General features: G+C 45.6%; 1 protein-coding gene across 1 annotated transcript; it reads left to right on the top strand.

The window, feature by feature from the left end:
- The first annotated feature begins 15,737 nt into the window (after window positions 1-15,737).
- Window positions 15,738-16,837, top strand: LOC136487896 (glycine-rich cell wall structural protein 2-like). The gene has a single exon (XM_066484992.1). The coding sequence runs from the start codon at window positions 15,738-15,740 to the stop codon at window positions 16,509-16,511; it is 774 nt and encodes a 257-aa protein (XP_066341089.1). The 3' UTR covers window positions 16,512-16,837.
- The last annotated feature ends 5,609 nt before the right edge of the window (window positions 16,838-22,446 follow it).

Below are 22,446 nucleotides of genomic sequence, written 5' to 3'. Positions count from 1 at the left end.
TGTCATGGATCATGGTACTACCACCATAGGGCACAATTGCAGCAACTTTCAACCAACACATGTTGATTATCAAAGTTAAGGAAGTAACATATGTCAAGATAGAAGAAACCAAGATAGGACACATGTATAAGTTGAGAAGTCAAGGATTAGTTCCAGGTTTTTGTACTGAGTTAGCATAGTAAACAAAGTGCAGCCAAAAGTTCCCAAGGATTAGAACTCATGGAGTGAAGATCATCAAAGGAAAGTTCATTGGCTAAAACCTGGTACATGACAAGATTCATTAAAACGAAACAGCTATGCGAAGAATAGCTGTCCTCAAAATAAATGGAGGAAAATCTCAACATCTTTATATTTTAATCTTATGTGGATGATATGATGCATGCTCATCCTATACATCTTCACAATGTTAGTCAGGACATAACTACTTATATAGGGCAATACTTTATACACTATCTTCACTCTAGTCCAGACGAAGGTTGATTTGCACTCTACAGAGCATTGTCAGGGACGTTTGACTTTCCATCTAGCTTGCCAAAGAAGAGTTGAAAACTTTTCGATGTCTTTTACTTGAATCACTAGAAAGTCTTCATAATGTCTTACAATAAGCATAGGGGTGGTTCAAGAGCATTTTAGTTTGTTGCCTTCAAAACTTTTAACTTGCAAAACCATTTTGAAGTTTTTGAAAGTAATGTTGTAGCAGATCCAATGTATGAGCTCCGATACCAACTGTGATAGAACCACCCAAATTATATGACCCACATGCACCTATCATTGTCCTTCAGATCTCTGACTACTGCACATGAGAGCCAGATAATTCTGGTAGTCTATCGGGTGTCCTCGGGGAACCCTGAATCATCCACATTTTACAACTCATACAGGATCAACATGGAGTTACCACAACATTACAACATTTAATACAAAAATATCTTACATCGGAGTGCGGAAGACTTATTAACATTAAGTCACAAAACATGTTGAAGTAAAAACTTAACTTATGTTTCAAAAGGTGAGTAGTACTACAGAAGCAACTTAGGTGGAACCCCTAAGGTTGAAGAGACAGCCAGATCATGTCGATCCCACTAACATGACCTTGATTTAGCAGCACCAGTCAGATCCTGCAACAGGGGTTAACAAACCCTGAGTACTTGAGGGTACTCAACAAGTCTTACCCGACTAAAAGAAAAGACTCCAAGGGTATGCAGGCTTAAAGGTAAGGTAGAAGCAAGAATATCATTTGTAGAAAAGCTTACTATAACTGGATCCTTACTTTCAATGTTTTAGCTTCGCATAAAGTTTATCAGTAGTATCTAGTTTGCACCTGATCTAGCTCAATCACTTCATTAATCACCTCATCTCATCTTATCTCATATCCAGAAGTAACCATATTTCATTGATTAACTATGATGTAGGTCAGTTGATCGTGTCTCCTGTTACCATGAAGCAAACGATGATTCGTATCGATTTGGCCCAGCTGGAGTTTCCTTACCACACGACATATGCATGTCCCAATTTTAGACTTACATATATCAACCTTCACTCGGATCCTCTAAAATGTGAACTGGTCTGTGCTACTCGAGAGCACAGTACTCCACCTCCCTGCGCCACTCCTAGTGGATTCACAGGATGGGTACACGCTACTCTCACCATCTCCCACGCCAGTGCATAGTTGTCTTTTCACATAATGGAATAGCCGAGGTATCAGGCTTACCGGAGTATGTGGTCAGTACTACAAGTCACGATCACAAGCAGACCTACAATGATCGGTCCTCAATCGACACGGGCGGGACGAGCATGACCAGGTGAACCTGTCTGCCCAACACTTAACCCCAATTCCCGCCCGGTCTCAATTTAAACATTATCATTTCATGGTATTCACATGACCTAAAACAGAGTCGAGGTAAAACAGAGTAGGGGTAAAATGGATTGTGCGTGCATAACCAGGAGCTGACCACGACTCTGTTGAGCTAGCTGGTTAAGACGGAGGCGAGCCAGAGCGATGCTACTGGCATCGGGGGTGAAGACGGCAGTGCGAACCGATGGAGGCGACGTGTTTTGGCATGTCCTGTGCACCAAATAATAAATAGTTGAGCCAATGAGCATCAAGGAGTCAAGGTGAAGCTAGAACAACAAATGTCAAGGAGATAGATGCGCCCCAGTGGGCTGGCCATGGTGGAGGTGACCACGGAGGCCATGGCGGCGCTACCGCAATGGGAACGGCACGCGCGGCTACGTTTGGCGATGAGAGGCGAGATGAGCGGTCTCAGGCGACGCGCGGGGTCAAGGCAGAACTATGAGCGTGGGGAATTGGATGAAGGTGGAGCGGGCACGACGAATCGTGCTGGCGAACTAGAGCTGAGTCAGCGGTGGCGGAGAAGAGAAAGAGAGGGAGCAACGATTGACTTGGACGCTGCTGTCGAAGCGTCGAGACGCACCAGCAGCTGGTTGGCGTTGTCACCACGAGCAGCTGTGTGCCACGCACGAGAAAAGTGGCGCTGGAGGGCGGTGGCTCGTCGGTGAAGAAGGCAGACATGTTGGTTGACGGCCATGAATAGTAGCACCTGAAACCTCAACTTCAGCTCGTATTTGGTCGCAATTTTGCAACATGACTTGATCAATTGCCTTAAGTAAAGTTGTCCATCCATCAATGATCTCCATCTTTGCTTAAGATACCAACATCAAAGGATCAAAGGTTTGAGAGATTTTGAAACAAAAACTGGGGTACAGTGAAACCGAAAACCAGATTCAGATTAAAGTTTTGAAATCTATTTCAGTTAAGCATATATGAGTAATTAATGATTGATCAACCATCTAACAAACATCTCAACCAACTACACATTATCATAGACCAAGCATAGCATCAAGCAATGGAACAAAGTTTGGACAAATTTTATTTATAATAATTCACCAAAGTTTGAACTCACTAACTGCATTTTAGGGACTTGGGCACCAAGGCTAATTGTGAGAAACAATTAGTGAATTCAATCTTGGAGCTCAAATTTGAACATATTTGACTTAGAAATATTATCAATCTTTGATTCCACATTATAAAGCACACTTTGCACTACAACTTTTATTTTAACAAAATTTTACTTGTTTAAGCAAATTAACATATATAAATTCACAAAATTTCTTAAGCACTATCATTGACATCATTTCATGCAACATGTGAAACATATTATAAGCAACATATGAAACACTACAATGCAACATGTGAAACATCACATATGCAGCATATAAATCATACATATGCAACATGGACATGGCATAATTGAAACATAGAATGCATTAATGAAACAATACTTGATGATTATGCTTCATGATGCGCATGATCAAGTTTTAACTAATTTTTAACATCTAGGATGATCCTCGTCAGAGGAACCAAGGGGGTCGGCCGACCCCACCTGAAGGTCGACCAATCTTATGGTCCCACAAATTGCCTCGCCATGATACGATGATCCTCCACCGCCTCCAAGGATCAATCTCCACCACGCATGGAAGTTGGTTTGGAATGGAGAGTCGAGATGGAGCCATGCCATGGATTCATGGGCCCGTAGAGTGTCTGGAGACCCCTATAAAAGGACCTCCATACCTCCTCCAGAAGGACACATACACACTAGAGCTCCATTCCTTCATACACTTTGTAGTAGTGTCCATCTAGGTGGCTCTCACCTAGTTGTAGTAAAGAAAACAAGGAGAGAGGAGAGGAGAGAGCTGAGGAGGAACCAGGCTCTGTCGGATCCTCCTCGACTTTGTACCTCTACGGAGCTGACTCATCTTTGAGTAATATCTAGGTTCTTCTTCTGGTATTTCTAAGTTTTCTATTTAATTTAGTTCTTACTTTACTTTACTTAGGGATCTCTGTTCACATCAAGTGCTCTAGTCTTAAGATCTGGATTAGAGTCGTAATCGTTAGTGTAGACATGGTGTCTAGGCTAGTGTTTACCTGAGTTTGCGTCCAATTCCATGGATAGTTGTGGTAGACCCAGAGGTGACAGCTCTGTCAAGCCTTTGTAATCCACCACGTTCGGATTGGTGTTTTCATAGAGCTTTTGGCAGCCTTCCCCTAACTACTCTTTCTCACCTCCTTCAAGGGTCTGAAAGGTACTATTGCTCCAAAGTAAGTAAGTATAGTAAGCTTGATCTTTGGTTATCTAGTTTATCTTGGAAAAACCTTAGAAAACCCCTCTACCCACAAAAACATTTTATCTTCTCTATCCTTGGACATTCTTGATTCGTTGCTAGTTCACTTCGCGTTCCCCGTGAAAATCGATACCTTGGAATACTCTCGAGTGAAAGCTACAGCGGTATCCGTGTGCTTGCGGATTTCTCTATGTGCATTAATAAATACCAACACTCACTGGTTGATTTTCTGGGTGATTGTCTTCTTCACCATATCATGAGCGGTCTTTGTCTTCTATGGCGAACTTATTGGACCCTGTGATCCTGATCAACTGATCTGATGTATATTCTGATGAGGAATCTTCATTGTTTCTTCTTTGTTTGTACTCATATCTTGATCAAACTTTAACCTTGCATCCCTAAGATCTATTATAACATTTCTAACACATCTTTAGCACATATGTTTGTCCTTGGCTTGTATTGTCATCTCAATGACTAAAATTAAAAGATATGATCATGGGCACACGATCCTTACATCGGTCATCTTTTTGCGCAAAAACAATCTAGAAACAATTCCAAATAAAAAAATGGTGAGGCAAAGCTTAAAAAAATGTTTGGCTTGGTTTATGAAGAAAGAAGCTACTCAAAATCAAGGGCACCAGACAAAAAGGTTAAATGTTCAAAATCACCTCCACTCCAAGACATTGAGATCAACTGAATCTTCATCAATTAAAAGTTAACCATGCTGGTGTGCCATATAATTTTGTTAGGCTTGTTACTACATGGTCTTGGTCATATCCTTGCAACTATTCACATTCAGACTATAGTTGTATGTAACACAACCATATGCTATTCAGTATCATATTTTGTATTCAAATTGTCGAGCACCACAGTGATGATTGTTTTAAATAGTAATATAGTCAAAAGTGCCTTTTCTAGTGCTAAAGGAAGTGAGAAGGTCAACAAAGAAGGTTCTAAATATTTACATCCGAGGTGTCATCCCTTAGGTTTATCGCACATACAGACAAAGAAGACTACAACAAATACACTAGCAAGGATCAATGGAGCAACAACTAATTTTCATTCCAATGAATATTAAATATTATATCTCAAACAAGAAGGTACGAATTCTAAAACAAGTCATTTCTACATCACTTTTAATTTGATCAAGTATCATGCATAATAAGAATTTTATCCCTAGAGATAATAATTATTACCCCTATAGAAAAATTGGCTGGTTTATTTTTCATCATATCCCTAAGACAATGTTGGTCCGCATGAGTAATTTTTTCCACACAAGTTTTGCCGAAAAAATAGGGGAACAACCAAAAATGGTAGTGCTATGTAGTCTAGGAAAAACTAGGTAACTTGATTATCCTAAGCCAGAATATCTAGTTTTATGGAAGTGCCAAATGACATAAAGGAATGCACCATTGTGTTGCCCTCATTGAGATGATAAAAAATATGGGGGAACACCTAAAATGAATTCCCGACGAGAGAGTTACGACCATCGGAAGATTCCTCACTAAGGACACCAATTAACCCAATTTCCCAAAAGCGAGTGGTTTAGTTCTTATTGGGTAGATTTTTTTTTGACTTGGCTTAATTGTAAATCTTGAAGTATTTGGACTCTACCATAACAATATACCTCCCACCACATAATATAAAGGATCACAATTGATTGAGGTGTCCAATTGATCAAAAGGCACATATTGTTTTATCTTTTGCCTTTTGTTTTTGTATTTTCCCCTAATCTCTTTTAAATCCTAATTTGTTGTTCTTAATTTGTATCGATGATGTTTGAGGGTTCCTACCGAGCCCATTAATGCTTGGTCAACCCTGTTAGAGTAAATAGGAATAGTACCACATTGTGTACCCACGTGAGGTGTTAGTCCTGTATATCCTATATAATCAGCCCATGTGGCCCAATGCAATACAACACAATATTCCACCAATTATATTCTCCTTCATGGTATCATTCGTCTAGGTTTAGATCCTAACCCTAGCCGCCGCCGCTTCCGCACTGCGCGCCCCCGGGGAGAAATCGATCTCCGCCGGGGGCAGCGCCACCTCTTTAGGCGCCGGATCCTATTGATCTCGCGCCCTCTTCGCCGTTGTCAAGCGGTAGATCGTGTCTTCTCGCGGCGCGCGCCGCCCTCTCCGTGCTCGCCGTGGAGGATGCTGGGCGTCGCCCCATCCCGTGCCGCCGTGGTGGTGGCCCGGGTAGATCGACCCCAACACCGCGCCGCCATGGTGGCGGCTGGCCAATCTGCGTCATCCTTGTGTGACCTCGCGTGACCACGACCCGCTGTGCGCCCCGCCCCGTCCGACTCCGGCAGCTCGTGCCGTGAGCCGGGACGAGCCGCTCTGAGGTGCACTATTGCCAGGGTACACCTGATCCGTTGCTGTTGTATCTTTTTGGTTTGCCCGATCACTGATCGGGATTGAGTCGCCCATCGCCAGTCGACCTCGCGCATACCTACTCTGGCATCGGCATCGACTACACTGACATCTACATCTTCAACTGTGTGGCCTGGCCGGGGAAGGCGATGCCGAGGGGACGCCTTCCTGCGTCGCTTCTTGGTCATTCAGTCCGCATGTCTACATCGTCGGTTCGTCGTCACCACCACAGATCGGGACGCCTCCGCCGACTTCTTCCATCGTCGCTCCACCTCGCGCGTACTCGGTCTGTACAACCGATTATGCACGATCCACCCGGCTCCCGTGACGTCCATCATCGAGTACTATGTGCATCTTCTCTGAGCAACAGGGCTGCTGGCTTGCTGCCATGTCGCCTTGTCGGGTTGCAGCATCGCCGCCCGTGTGTCCGCTTCGTCGTTGCATCTACATCACCGTCCCTTGTGCATCGATGACTGTACTGCGCACTCTTTGTTGCGCCATCCGTCTGCACAAAGTCTTCGTCCTGCTGATTGGGTCATCATCATCGAGCTGCCGCTACCCGCGCCGTCGCTGAGCCATGCTCGCCGGTCACACCCCTTGCATCGTCGCTGAGCCCTGCTCGCCGATGCGTCTGCTCTCGCACTACTTCTTCTTCGTCTAGCACAACCACGTCGACAACATCACCGTGGTTGTGGCCCTCTACCTTGTACGCCCGGTATTGGCAACACCGACGCATGCTTTCGTCCCCGATGCGTTGCTGGGACTGGCAAACCCAGCCCACGCCTCGGCGCACAGGTGGCTTGACTGCATCGACTTCGGCATCGACCCTCCCGTTCCTACCCCGTCTGCCTCGACTACATCGTCGCCTTTCTTCTATGTCTACGATGGCCTTGACTGCGTTGACTTCAGCATCGCCCCCTTCCACGACGACTGCCTCGACACATCTCCGTCATCATCATGGCGCCCCTCGCGCGCCTGCAGCTCCATAGACATGGCAACCCGACCACAACTACGTCGACCTTGGCCATCTTCAGCACGGCTTCTTCGACCACGGCTATTGCGCCCTCACGCTCGGCTACCTCGACATCGGCACAAAGGGCTACCGCCTTGCATGAGGACTCATCGGCTTCTTCTCCAGCCACAGCATACGCGACGCATCAACTGTTATGACTGCGGGGGAATGTTAGATTTGTCAGCTTCTTCTCCAGTCTCACCGTTTGTAGCGCTCCCGTTGTGACTGTGGGGGAATGCTAGAGTAAATAGGAATAGTACCACATTGTGTACCCACGTGAGGTGTTAGTCCTGTATACCCTATATAATTAGCCCATGAGGCCCAATGCAATACAACACAATATTCCACCAATTATATTCTCCTTCAAACCCAAGCTGCACCTTGCCTCATTCATTGGTCTTTCATGGAATCCAACGAAACCGATCAAGACAATATGCTAAAACTGGATGGTCCTAGTGTTTTTATATAGGCACTGTGAAGTTTGCATTGGGAGTTGCATGTTGAGTGTTTGTGTAGCGGCACTTTCCAGTGCTAGCGGTGATTATATCACCAAGACATGTTATTTTCTTTGGTTATTTGGTGGCGGTGAACAAGGATTGATATAGGGAGAGTCAAACAAGTTCAAACTTCGATTGGATAGCACCAACAGGCCTGCACGGCCCCCCCATACGTGCCTCATACGGGAGGTGCTCAATCAAATGCTGCATCGACAAGAAGAAGCCGGGTGGAAAGATCTTCTCCAACTTACAAAGCAACTCAGGTGCCATTTTCTCCAAGTTTGCAACCACGGTCAGAGATAGCTCCTTAGCACAAAGCTGGCGGAGGAAATAGCTCAACTCTGCAAGCACTAGCCAGACATGCTTAGGAACATAGCCTCGTACCATCGCTGGAAGAAGCCGTTCAATTCATACATGGTAGTCATGACTCTTCATCCCGTTGACTCGCATAGTGCCTAAGTTCACTCCCCTGCTCAGGTTCGCTGCATACCCATCAGGGAACATCAATGCCTTGATCCATCATAGTACTTCCCTCCTTTGTTTGGGTTTCAAGATGAAATCGGCCTTAGGCCTTTTCTAGTTCTTGCCGTTTGCAGGAGGCCACATCTCTTGCTGTGGTCTATCGCACAACGTCGCCAGGTCCACTCTAGCCTTAAAGTTGTCCTTAGACTTGTCAGTGTCCATGAGTGTTGCCCAAAGTGCCTCGGCGATATTCTTTTCAGTGTACATTACATCAATGTTATGGGGCAGTAGGAGGTCATCGAAATAGGGGAGCCTCATCAAGCCGGACTTATAAGTCCACATGTGTTGCTCACCATATCCCACAAAACCACCTTCTTCATTGGGCACGAGAGCATCTATCTGAGCATGAACCTCGGCACCAGTCTTCAAGTGTAGTCTAGGGTCCGTGACTGCGACACCTTTCCTAAAGTTCTTAGTGTCTTGTCGGAATGGATGGTTGGAATCTAGGAATTGATGATGTTGATCGAACGACGAATACTTGCCACCCTTCTTCAACCAAATGAACCTCATAGCTTCCTGGCATATTGGGCATGGGAACTTCCCCTGAACACACCAGGCGCTGAATAACCCATACGCCAGGAAGTCATGCATGGAGTATTGGTACCAGATGTACATTTTGAAGCTTTGCTTTGTAGCTCGGTCATATGTCCATACCCCTTCATTCCAAGCTTTGATCAATTCATTAATCACAGGCTCCATGAACACACCCATATTCTTCCTCGGGTGTCCAGGAATTATCAACGTCAAGATCATGTTATGTTGTTGAAAGGCGACGCCAGGGGGGAGATTGAGGGGGATAACAAACATGGGCCAACATGTGTAAGGGGCAGCCATCATACCATAAGGATTGAACCTATCTGTTGCCAGTGCGACACGTACATTACAAGCCTCATCAGATTTCAGACGATGTTTGTCATTAAAGCTGGTCCATGCTTCACCATCAGATGGATGTACCATCTTGTCATGATTGTACCATTTGCCATTCTTGTGCCACATCATCTGTTTCATGGTTTCCTCGGTCATGAATAGCCTTTGAAGCCTCTGCACGAAGGGAAGGTGCCATAAGACTCGGGCGGGTATCTTAAGGTGCCTCTTCTAGCCACCACCATCACCAGACTCTACCTCCAGGAACCTAGAAGCTTTACACTTCGGACAGTTATTTGCCTCCTTGTGTTCTTCATGAAATAGGACACACCTGTTTGGACAAGCATGTATCTGCTCATACGGCATCTTCAGTGCTTTAAGGAGATTATGTGCCTCGTATATGGTCTTCGACAACATGTGGTCCTTTGGAAGCAGGGTGCCAACCACGGCCAACACCTTATCGAAGCCTTCTCGACTCATGTTCAAATCAGACTTCAACCCCATCAAGCGACTAATGGCATCCAGCTGAGAGACCTTAGAATGAGAGTGAAGGGGTTTCACCGCCGAGTCCATCATGTACTTGAACGCATCTACGGCTACCTACATCTCTGCCTCCTCACATCCTTCAGCAAACTGTGCTTGGTGAACATCATCTACCATGTCTGCTACCCTAGCATCAGCATCGAAAGCCTCGATGCGTGGTCTCACCACCTCCTCTCTCATACGATCGGCTTCACCATGGTGGACCCACCGGGTGTAGTTCGGCGTAAACCCATTCTTGTGCAGATGTATACCCATGACTTCCTAGTTTTGCATTCTCCTGTTACCACACTTGCTGCAGGGACACAAAGCCATTTTTGGGTATCTAGCGGCCTTGCCAAATGCACGCTTCAAGAAACGATTGGTCTTGTTCATCCATTCAATGCTGACATCACCCTGACTTGTCTGGCTCGTGTACATCCACTAACGGTCCTCCATCCTCTAGCATATATAACATCTCCACAAGTGACCATCAATTGCATCTACGCGCTATCTCTACTCTCTAATAGGTGAGGATAGGTCCTAATCCCACCCGTGGATGCGTAGATGAGGTTAGTTTCCATGCTCTGCTCTTATCCGAGATAGAATTTCGGTAGCACCTCCCCACTGTTCTCCCGATACACATCCTGCAAGGGAGAGTGTGTATCCAGAGAACAACAAGGGGTGATGCCGAAACACCATCTCGGACCGGAGCGGACTATGGAAACTAACCCATCTACGCATCCGCGGGCTGTCCAAAAAACATGGACAATCCGAAACAGATACGGTCGCAGATATACAAAGATCTGCATACCTCCAACCGTATCTCTTTTGGACGGGAGACACCTAACTAGGTTACACGACCAAAGACCACATATGGATAGAGGGGTTATACCTAGGGTGCCGGTGAGGTCAGGGTAGCGGGGCGGTGGAGAGTCGGTGTAGTGGTGAGTCGATGCGGTGCAGGAAGGCCCACAGCGCCGACAAAGATGATCGGGGTCGCCGAGTCCCTCCCACAGGTCCTCCTGCAAAAAAGGGCAAAAATGGTTAGTGTCGACTCAAAATTTCGGCAGCACCTCCCCTACACAGGGAGGTTCCCAAAACCTACAAAAAACATGGCACAAAAAGGCCAACAACCACATATATACCAAATATGGGCACGAAGGCCAACGACCACCAATATATCAAGAGGAGCCGTGTACTTTAGTTCTCTTTCCATGCAGATGAAAGTATTGAAGTAGTACAACAACAATTACTACTAACCCTACAACAACTACTAACAACTACTTAACTACTAATAGTACTAATACTAAGAACTACTTAACTATTAACAACTACTACTACTAACCACTACTACTTACTAACTACTACTATTTACTAACAACTACTACTACTAACCCTACAACTAACACTACTAACTACTACTACTAACCACTACTACTTACTAACTACTACTATTTACTAACTACTACTACTAACCCTACAACTAACACTACTAACTACTACAACTAACACTACAACTAACACTACTAACTACTACTACTAACACTACAATTAACTACTACTAACACTACTAACTACTACTACTACTAACCCTACAACTACTACTAACAACTACTTAACTACTAACAGTACTAATACTAAGAACTACTTAACTATTAACAACAACTACTACTAACCACTACTACTTACGAACTACTACTATTTACTAACTACTACTACTACTACTAACCCTACAACTAACACTACTAACTACTACTAACAACCACTACTACTTACTAACTACTACTATTTACTAACTACTACTACTACTAACCCTACAACTAACACTACAACTAACACTACAAACTACTACTACTAACACTACAACTAACTACTACTAACACTACTAACTACTACTACTACTAACACTACAAGGGTAGGGCTTACCTTGGCGGCAAGAGCGAGGGCCGGCGACGACGTCAGGGATGACCGCAGCAGCGCGAGGATCAATGGGCGGTCGGAATGGCGCGAGGATCGACGGGCGGTCGGGTCGGCACCTTCCTGTTCTTCCTCCTCCCCTTCTCTTTCTTCCTCTTCTTCCTCCCCCCTTCTCTTTCTTCCTCTTCCTCCTCCCCCTTCTCTTTCTTCCTCTTGCTCCTCTCCTTCTCCCTCTGCTGGCTGGCCGCAGGGCACGACAGGGCCGGTGGAGCTCGGGGCCGGCGGGGGAGCTCGGGGCCGGGGGAGCTCTGGCGGCTCGGGGCCGGCCGGGTCGCTGTCCCCGGGGAGCTCGGAGCCCGGGGCGCCGTCGAGCTCGGGGCGGCGGCCGGGGACCCGGGGTGCGGGCGCGGGCGCGGGGCCGCCGGGGCGGGGGCGCTGGGCCACTAGGGCCGGGCGCCGGGGCGAGCGCCGCCGGGATAGGGGCGGGGGGCACGGGACGGGGGCGCCAGGGCGGGCCCGGCAGGACCTCACCGGAGGGGGACGATGGCGGGGGCGGCGGCGGCGCGGCAGGGAAACGCGGGGGCGGGTGGGAGAGGAGTGAGGAGGGGGTGGGGTTGGGCCAGCCCGTTCTGGCCTTTAGGTTAAAAGATTTGCCGAGTGCCGGGCCCAGCGACACTCGGCAAAGGGTTTTTTAAAAAAAATTCTTTGCCGAGTGCCCTGTGACCAGGCACTCGGCAAATTATTTTTTTTTTGTTTTTTCGCCCCATTTTTTTCTGGGCCTTGCTACAGTAATTAAAACTCCATTTCAAAATTTGGGACAATTTTGAGTTTTTTTACTATATTTCCTTAATTATTTTTGTTTCGTTGAATTTTTTTTGACTATTTCAAATTTGAACTGCATGTACATGAAATAATGGAATTTGGTCATTAAAAAAATGGTATTCATGATGTTTGGCGTATGTTGAGGCCGTATCCAGGAACTCGCATAAAATTACGAGCATCTTGTTGTCGTAACATGACGATGTACTTGCGGAAAAAGTGTATTTAAATTATATAAAATCCAAACGAAGTCTGAAAATCACGAAACTTGTCGAGGTGTCTTGTTATCGCATGTGGAGGCCATGGTAAAAAATTGAGAAAGTTTGGAGTAAGTTGTGACGTCGGATGCCTAAAAGCCAGACATCTCCACATGTCATGTTACGGCAGGTGGCCGTCACGCCGGCCACCTTTGCCGACGGCCAAATTTTGCCGAGTGCCCGGCACTCGGCAAAGATTTTTTTGCCGACGGCCAATCTTTGCCGAGCGCCCGGCACTCGGCAAAGGAAATTTTTTGCCGACGGCTAAAGTTTGCCGAGTGTCCGGCTCTCGGCAAAGGCAGATTTGCCGACGGCCTATCTTTGCCGAGTGCCGCTGGGTCTGGCTCTCGGCAAAGATTGCCTTTGCCGAGTGCCCGACAGAAAGCACTCGGCAAAGCTTTTCGCACTCGGCAAATCAGCCGTGTCCGGTAGTGAACCCACTCCCTAAGCATTGTGGCCGTGTGTTGGAAGTCATGAGCTATGCTATTTTTTTTGCTCTTGTGTTTCATAGGATTCAAGTCCAAAACTACCCTTTATAAACCTTTCTTACCATGCATCCCACCACTACATGCCTATGCTTATTGTTGATTGCAAGAACATTTATTAACGTGAGCGAGAACCATTTCTAGAGGTGGAACCTTTTCCATCTACAGACCCCGCCTTTAAAAAAAGAATCAAAATCAATTGAAAAATAGCTATGAGAGCTTTGTAATGAATATTTAGATCCCTAAGTGATCTTAAATAAACAAGTTGTCAACTACGAGTTATAGATCATATCAGTAAATACAGTTTTGAAATTGGCCATGTCAATATCTAGGACTTTCAAAAAATTCAAAAAATTAAACTTCAAAAGCTAAGAACTTAAAACTATTATTTCAGTCTCCAAACTGTCTAAAATTTAAAAGTTGCAGATGGCATCGAAACTTGCAACTTTGGCATAGACCATGTCTCTATGCATGGTCATTTTGAAAAATTATAAAAAGTGAATTGCAACATCAGAAGTTCAGAACATAAAACTAATATTTGGGCACTTAAACCTTTTGAAATAAATGGTTGTCAACTATAGAGTTACACATCGTGTAGAGTTCTGTAATTTAGATTTAAAATTTATCTTTATTCGACTTTATATAAAAAAGCTATGAATTTATTTACCCATCAATTATTTATAAAGGCGGACTTCTTTCTTATAAAAATAATTCTATTTCTAGGGCTGCCTCTAAAAATCAGTGGCTATTGACTATTGAGCCTCTAATTATTTTGAGAAACGGATGCTTTTGTAAATAGCAGCGGAAATAAAAATATGGTGTCTCGTAAAATGTTTTTTTTGTAGGAGTGCTGGACTGCAGTGACTCCGTTCCGGCCGGCCCATCTCGTTCTTCGCCTCCGTCTCGGGCCGTGTCCAACGAGTATTCCAGCGTCGTGCCGCATCGATCTTAGGAAAATATATACAAGCACGATTAACGGAACCTGGGCAGGGACAACTGGATCCATGATTACACTCATTACTCCATCAGTTCACATCGAGCCAAATTATCTACGCAGCTTCCACACCTTCATGGGTCGCCTCGCCCGATCAATTGTATGCACCATTGAATAGATGCCCTATATTATTCTAGTCCTCGAGCCAGAAACTTGCATGGTAGGAGTTTACTAGCATATATATGCATCGACGATCGATGGAATCCCTTGGATCGAGATGTGTACTTGTTGGTAGGATCTGTCGCTTGCATCCTGTTCATGTTGACACTGTATAGGATGGGCAATCTTTTCGGGCCTTGTACGTCGGAGAATCGACTACGCAATCCTAGGTCAACTATATACTTTATGATGCTGCTCTAGTTTTGCCAGTTCATCTCTCGTTGTTTGTACGTCGGAGAATCGACTACGAAATCGCTTAAGTTTACTGCATCACTGAAAGAAAATGCCTACAGTGCATGGTGTCAGATTCGATCAGGCGCTGCAGCCGTTGAATCCGATGTCGCCGTAGGGTGGTGGCATCGCGACCATCGAAGCCGTGGAGCAAGTACGAGTCAAACACGCCGAGCCGCTTAACGGTTTTAAAATGAACTCTACTCGCTAGGTCACAGCACGATCAGTGAAGAAGTGTAAGGGGCTCGAGCTGTCATGCTGTGCTTGATCAAACTGCACCGACGAGAAGCAAGTAAGCAACTCATAATTAATCCAAGCAGTAAATGCCATCTTCTATTGTAGAATATCTGAATATATATGTCGCGTGATGTGATTCGTTTTTTTTTCAGGTCCAAAATTGATGAAGAATTGTGAGTAGTGACTTGCAGCAAACGATTGATGTTTCACATGGTTCAGCTGGGTCCTGTCCTGTTAATTGCAGTTTCCGTTTCGTGAATCTGAAGTCCAACAGAGATAGATGGCGTAATGTCCCCTGGAGTGTGACTGTATCACTGTAGTCGATGGGAATCTCCAGCTCTCGTTATTAGGCTCTTAATTTTAACAGAAACCAAAGCAACTGCAAGCTAATTAATTCCAAAGCATCTACAGTGCCACATCACTCAACTGGCATCAGAATTAAATTAGTTTTTCAAGAAATCGCATCTCAGAGAAAAAGATGCTAATGGTTTCTTTATCGTTGTGGTCAACAGTGCCATCCAGATTACAGAATTCTCTCCTGATCGGATCTCATCGCACATGCAGTGGACGGCTATCTCCCAGCCCAACGCGGAAACCCTGAAAGATCGCGTCCATGCACGACCCCCCACAGCTATAAATACCCATGCAACGCAGCGGGTCATCATCCACCTCGGCTCACTCACTGCACCGAGCTCACTGGCAATGGCTACCAGCACCAAGCTCGTGGTCCTTGGCTTTGCCGTCCTCCTGAGCATCGGGTTCTCCAATGCAGCGAGGGTAGTTAGGCTTGGTAGTCATGCAGAGGCCGGAGGTGGAGGTGGCGGTGGGGGAGGCGGCTCCGGGTCGACTGGGGGTGGCTATGGCGGTGGGTCTGGCGGCGGCGGAGGTTTTGGCATAGGCAAGGGTGCCGGGAACTGGTGGAATAATTTCGGCTCCAGTATAGCAGGCGGTGGAGGAGGAGGACAGGGCGGAGGTGGTGGCACCAATGGTGGATCCGGGTCCGGCGGTGGGTCCGGCTATGGTTCTGGCAGCAGTTCGACTGCAGCCTCTGGCCCCAGCAGTGGTAACTACGCCAACGCTGAGGGCAAGGGCGCCGGTGGAGGCATGGGCGGTGGTGCCAATGGCGGCTATGGTACTGGAGCCGGTGGAGGCGTTGGCAAGGGCCAGGGTGTGAGTGGCGTGGCATTGGCACCAGGGTCCGATGGCTACTACAATGGCGGTGCCGCTGATGCTACTGGTGGTGGCTCCGGTGCTGGCGGTGGACATGGCGGTGGCGCAGCAGGAGCTCCAAGCTACGGAACTGGAGGTGGCCTCGGCGGTGGCAAGGGTGAGGCAGGCAGCGACGGTTCCTGGGGTTCAGGTTATGCGGAGGGAATCGGTGCCGGCACGGGCGGCGGTGGCGGCGGCGGATCCCAAGGCGGCTCTGGTGGCGGTGGCGGCTCTGGGTCTGGATCCGGCAGCGGTGGAATCCACTGAGTTTTCCTTCTCGGAGCAAGCTACAGCAGCTGGAGCTATAGCCAAGCAATAGTGTCAGTCCATTTTGGTGTTGTTCGTGTAACTGAGTTTTCCTTGAGAGTTGGTGGTTTTCGCTTTCTTTGTTACAAGAATTTGTCAGGAATAATGGATTTCGTGAATGTAGTTCGAGTAGGTAGATCAGCATGCAACTGACTGACATGTAATGGCTATCTACGAGTATGCATGCATCGTCATCTTTTGCTGTGCCCCTTGTTGTAATCTGTTTCTCATCGATCGTTAGAGGTCGTTGCTGCCGTTTTTTATCTTCCAAAACAAAAATATATTGGAACTCTTGCAGTCTCTTGCTACTGTTGAATGTTACATGAGTATTGACTAGCTATCATAGCATTTGTACAGTGTTGCCATCGGGTTTTATTTTCTAAATGAACGCCAGCATCTAAATAGTCCTAAGAGCATAGAATCTTTAATCAAATAGACTCAACTAATAATTAAGAATAACTTACAAAATAACTTGACAAGAGGGCTTTTGGAAATGAGAAATGATGTAACATGCATGTATGAGAAATTACTTATCAATAAATATAAAGAAGCAACAATTAAAGTATTGATCTCTCATGCTATTTCTTAGCTTGTTCTTCACAAATTCATGGCCGAAAATGTTGTTCCAACACTTGATGCGGTTGCAACTGGTAGCTTTAGCGCTAATTGAAGCTTGTAGACCATGAATGTTTGACCAATTTGTTTCAACAAAGCAAGACTACACACATTAATTGTGAAGTTATCAAAGTTGATAAGATCAACACTTTTTGTCAGTGATTGAGAAGTCTTTGAAATAACAATCAGCAAGTTTTACCAAGTTCTACTTGTGGAAATAAGCAAGTATGAATCATTGGGATTGAATGAGGGCATTTAAAGAAAAGCAAATAAGCGTTCACTTCATGAAACCTATTATTGCACTCTTTATTATGCCTATCCTTGAAACTAAAAAACATGTGAACTATCTCTTCAAAAAAACATGTGAACTATGAAATGATGATGATTTGTGACTTTGACATAGCACCTCTTTGATCTCCCAACTGACTTGGATATACCATATATAGAGGAAAACATTTACTATGTGCTTCAAACAAAGAGAAGTGGCACCAGCAAGAAATCTCTCGTATCCACCATCCTTGAGCTATAGTTCAAGTTGAGTCTTTGTCAAAGATATGAGTGAAACAACATTAAGAATATCTTGATCCCTCTTTTACCAAGCACAATTGAAGTCATCCGTATTACCGAAATATGGTGACAAAGGTCAATATAATCTCCAATTTGATGGCGCAATTGTTGGATTGAACGATTCATACATAATATTAACATGTTGTATCATTTTGTAGTGATATTCTCGAGAGCTTTGTTAAATCACACCCTGATTGCCAACTACCTAAGCCATTCTGGAGCTTGGTCAAACCAAGAATGAAAAAGGTTCAGAACTGGATGGCATCTTTGCTACTAGATGGTCTAACTCATTGCATATGCATTTAGATCTAGCGGAGAGCTAACACCCTTGAAAATGTTTATGAAAATATGCTAACACACGTGCACAAGGTGAAATACTTGGTGGTTAGCACATTTGATTAAGGGTGACAAAGTTGGTGAAGTGAAGGCACTGATTTTCAGCAGCTTTCGAAGTGACCAGACTCGGTGTTTGAGCGTCCGGTCAATTATAGAGGAGTTGGCGCGCTTGGGCTCGGTCTGGCCAAGCGACCGGACGCTGAACAGTGTTTGCGAACGGACATGCAGGGCCTGCGTCCGGTCATAGGTGACATACGCTGATGTGAAACTTGGTGCGCAGAGGAGAAGGAAGGATTGGACGTTGCTGTGCGTCCGGTCGATGTTGATCTGACGTGTCCGATCAAGAAAATTTGGCTCTGGATGCTTACTGGAAATGATCTGATGCTGGGAAGCCGTAGGGAGCGGCGCGTTTGGCCAGTGCTTGGTGGCGCGGGCGTGCACGCGGGCTAGCACAGCATCGGCACGTCTGGTCATCGTACCAGCGCGTCCGATCATCACTTAAGGCCCTGTTTGGTTGAGCTGTGGCTGTGGGAAAAAGCTGCTGTGAGCTGTGAGCTGTGGAAAAGCTGCTGTGGGCTGTGAGCTGTAGAAAAGCTGAAAGCTGTTTGGTTAAACAAGTATAAAATATACCTTTTATCTTTATCTCTCTTGAAACAACTATGGAAGAGTTTTTTATTCCACCAATTTCGAAAAGCAGAAAGCCAAAAGCCAAAAGCAGGGTCAACCCAGCTTTCAAAAATGAACTACGGAAAAGCAGCTGCTTCTGAAAAAGCGCCCTCCAAAAGCAGCCCCTTTGGTTGAGCTTTTGGCTTTTGGGGCCAAAAGCCAAAGCCAAAAGCCCAACCAAACAGGGCCTAAGTGTTGCGCGCGTGGCTAACTAGCCATTGCGGATAAACGACACCGGTTGAATCTCATGGACACGTGGCAGTAGATCAGTGATCGGACGCTAAAGGTGGTGCGCCCGGTCATATTGACCGACGCGTCCAGTCGTGTCGATCTCTGCCCAAACAGAGAACCAACAGCTCTATTTCGAGGGGACGCCTATATAAGGTGTTTAGCCGGCTCTAGCTCACTCTCTTGGCCATTTGCATTGACATAGCAACCTTGTGAGCTTAGCCAAAGCCCTCCCACTCATCTCCATCATAGATCCATCATCTTTGTGACATTAGGAGTGAATCTAAGTGCATTGCTTGAGTGATTGCATCTAGAGGTACTTGGTGATTGTGTTTCATTGTAGATTTCACTTGTTTCTCTTGGTGGTTGCCGCCACCTAGATGGCTTGGTGCAGCGAGGATCGTCGAGCAGAGGAAGGTGATTGTCTTCGACTCCGATCATTGTGATTGTGAGGGGTTCTTGACCTTTCCCCGACGGAGAGCCAAAAGGTACTCTAGTGAATTGCTCGTAGCTTGTGGATCCCCATCTTGTGTTGGTTGTGTGGCACCCGATTGCAAGTTAGGCGTATGATGCCTATTAGCGCGTGAACCTCCAAGTGGGTGAATTGCTACAATGAGGACGTAGCTTGCTGGCAAGCAAATGAACCTCGGGGATAAATCATTGTGTCATCTTGTCCCGAGGATTTCATTGGTTCTCTTGTGATTGATTGATTGATCATCGCTTGTCATGTCGGTATAATCTCACTACCTCACCCTTGCATTTACTTTCCTAGTGTTGCTAAGCTCTTTAGTGTAATTAGTTTTGAGAGCTAGCTTGCATCGGGTCTAGTGGTTAGTGAGGCTCTTTAGTTAGTCTTTGAGAGTTCACTAACTTAGTGGTAGTGACCTAGCATTGTGTTCTTAGAGACTATAGTAACTAGAATTGTGGTAGGTTGCTTGCATTTTTAGTAGGCTACCGCAAGAATTGCTTCGCCTCATATTTATCTAACCACTTTGCTTAGTGTTGTTGTAGAATTTTTTATAGGCTATTCACCCTCCTCTAGCCATTAGGACCTTTCACACGGTCACCCTTGAAAGGATCTATGGATGGCTAGAAGGGGGTGAATAGCCTAATAAAATTTTCTACAAACTCAAAACACTAGGCAAAGATTGTTAGTGAAGGAGGCAACGCTAATAGACACTACTTGCCTAGCCTAGTCCATACAAAGCAAGCCCACTACACAAGTCTAGTTGCAAGTTATTAAGCACTCAAACAAGCAAGTAACTAGAACTACCACCTAACAACTAGAGAGCTAACAAAGAGAACAACTAAACTACAATGCTCACTAGAGTAAACTACAACAACACAAGCACAAGATATAAAAAGCAAATGCAAGTGTTGATAGAGCGAACAAATGAGTCAGGCAAGTGACACAAAGATTTTTCCTGAGGCAACCTACATCCCCATTGAGGTGGATCCTTAATCACCCCTTCACTTAGTAGATGGTGATCTACCATCTACTCAGTGAAGTGGTGATCTAAGGATCCACCTACTAAAGAAGATGATAGCTAACCATGATGTATCTACTAACTAGTATATCGACTAAACCAAAGTAGGTGTAAGTGGTATCTAATAAGATAGGGTGGCACATAGAAGTTCCACTCTAGGATGATAAAGTGAAAGTGTAACTAAGTGGATGGACAACAAGTGCAGGAGCACAAGAATCCTAAGTTACTTCTAATCAAGCACAACTCTAGCTAGGGACTATAGTGATACAAATATACCAAGAATAGAGGGATTCACATGCATTTCAGAGTGCATCTGGTTAACCAATCTAGAGGATTTATAATAACAAAATGCCACAAAGCCCTATGATTTAATAACTAGCCTACTATGGTGGAATACAGAGGATGGATAGGGCTATCACCACCTACCACCTACCACTAACTATTTGGAGGCCTAGCCATAAACACAAGCAAAGCTATAGCCTAAGCACCATGCTTAATCTATAGACTCACTACTCTGATTTGGATCTCGATGAAATAAGATCAGAGCACTATAACCAAGCGGTGAAACCCGTGTAGGATGTGACCACACTAAACAAGGTAGTTATTAGTAATACTAAAGTATAAATAGACAACAAGACGGTGTGGGTGGGTGGGTGGGGGGGGGGGTGTAACACCTTTGGTGTTTAAACCCTAAAACATGCCATGCCATCATATGCATTGCACATCATTCATGTGTTAGTAAAAACTTTGATATGCATCCACTAAAACCAGTTTGTTTTTATGATGATATGTGATGACTTGTATGGTTTGAATCAAGTTAAAAATCTCTGTATTGATTTGGAATTTTCGAAAACCCTAATTTTCTGTATTTAAATTCTACCCTGAAAACCTAATTCAAAATCTAAGCATATTTTGGGGTTGATCCTAAAATCAAAAGTGTAGAGCTTGTCAAGGTGTACAAAGTTGGTTTTTGGAGTTTTCAAAGTTGTTATATAAAATTTGAAGTAATTTGAAAAGGCAAAATGTACTTAAAGTGTCCCCTTTTGATTTTAAACTTGCATTTCAAAATGTATACCGAATTAGAGTATGGTTATTGAAGCAAAGTTGTAGAACTTTGAATTTGGAACAACTTTTATTTTTGGAGATTTTTGAGTTACCATACAAATTTGGGAGTAATTTGTGATTTAAATTGAGTGGTAATTCGGTAATTACCTGGAATAGTAATCGCGGACGACACCTCACCGTCGGCGACCTTCCGATGTCTTCTAGTTGCGCCCATGGCCATCTTCGGTGTCGCACTAGCGTGAGAAGGCTGCTGCATGGCTTCTCCTTGCTTCCTGGCCGCTTTATAAAGCGCGCCGTCGCCGTTCTTCTCTTTTCTTCTCCCCTATTTTTCCCACCGTCGTCGCCGTTGTTCCGTTGAGCTTGCGCCATCGCCGTAGTGCCAACCAGTCGTAGCAAAGCCCATCATAGCTCCGCTTGCTCCTTGCGCACCCAGCCGACCAGCTCTTGAAGCTTGACTCCATCGAGAAATTGCAGTGCGCGCCTTTCTTCCTCGTGGCCGGCAGCACCACCGACGTGTGCGCGTCACCATGGCCAGCAATCCACGGTGTGTCTTGGCTCTTACTCAGCATAGTTTCTGCTTCGCCATGTTGCCGTGGTGCTTTGTGCCCTATTGATTGAGCCTTTTGTCCACTGTAGCCACCAGAACGCCACCGCTGACGAAGCCTGCGTTGCCGTGGCTGCTGTGACCGTCGACCCGCTTCACCGCTGCTCCTCCGGTCCTAATTTCTGCTCGAGCGTGTTTGGTGTGAGCTCCTGGTTCTTCCCAAGCGCTTTGTTTAACTGCTACCGGCCTTGTTTTGCTGGCGTAGCGCAGCCGCGCCGTCGTGGCCGCCATGGCCGGCATCAAGCTCGAACCTCGTTGTAATTGGTCTAGCTTGTGCCACCAACCGAACCATCGTGTGATGGGGAACGTGGCAGTACCTTCGCCATGG

Source organism: Miscanthus floridulus, chromosome 1 (genome assembly GCF_019320115.1).
Source record: "Miscanthus floridulus cultivar M001 chromosome 1, ASM1932011v1, whole genome shotgun sequence".
In the NCBI taxonomy this organism is placed as follows: domain Eukaryota; kingdom Viridiplantae; phylum Streptophyta; class Magnoliopsida; order Poales; family Poaceae; genus Miscanthus; species Miscanthus floridulus.
This window is presented reverse-complemented; position numbering and strand designations above follow the sequence as displayed.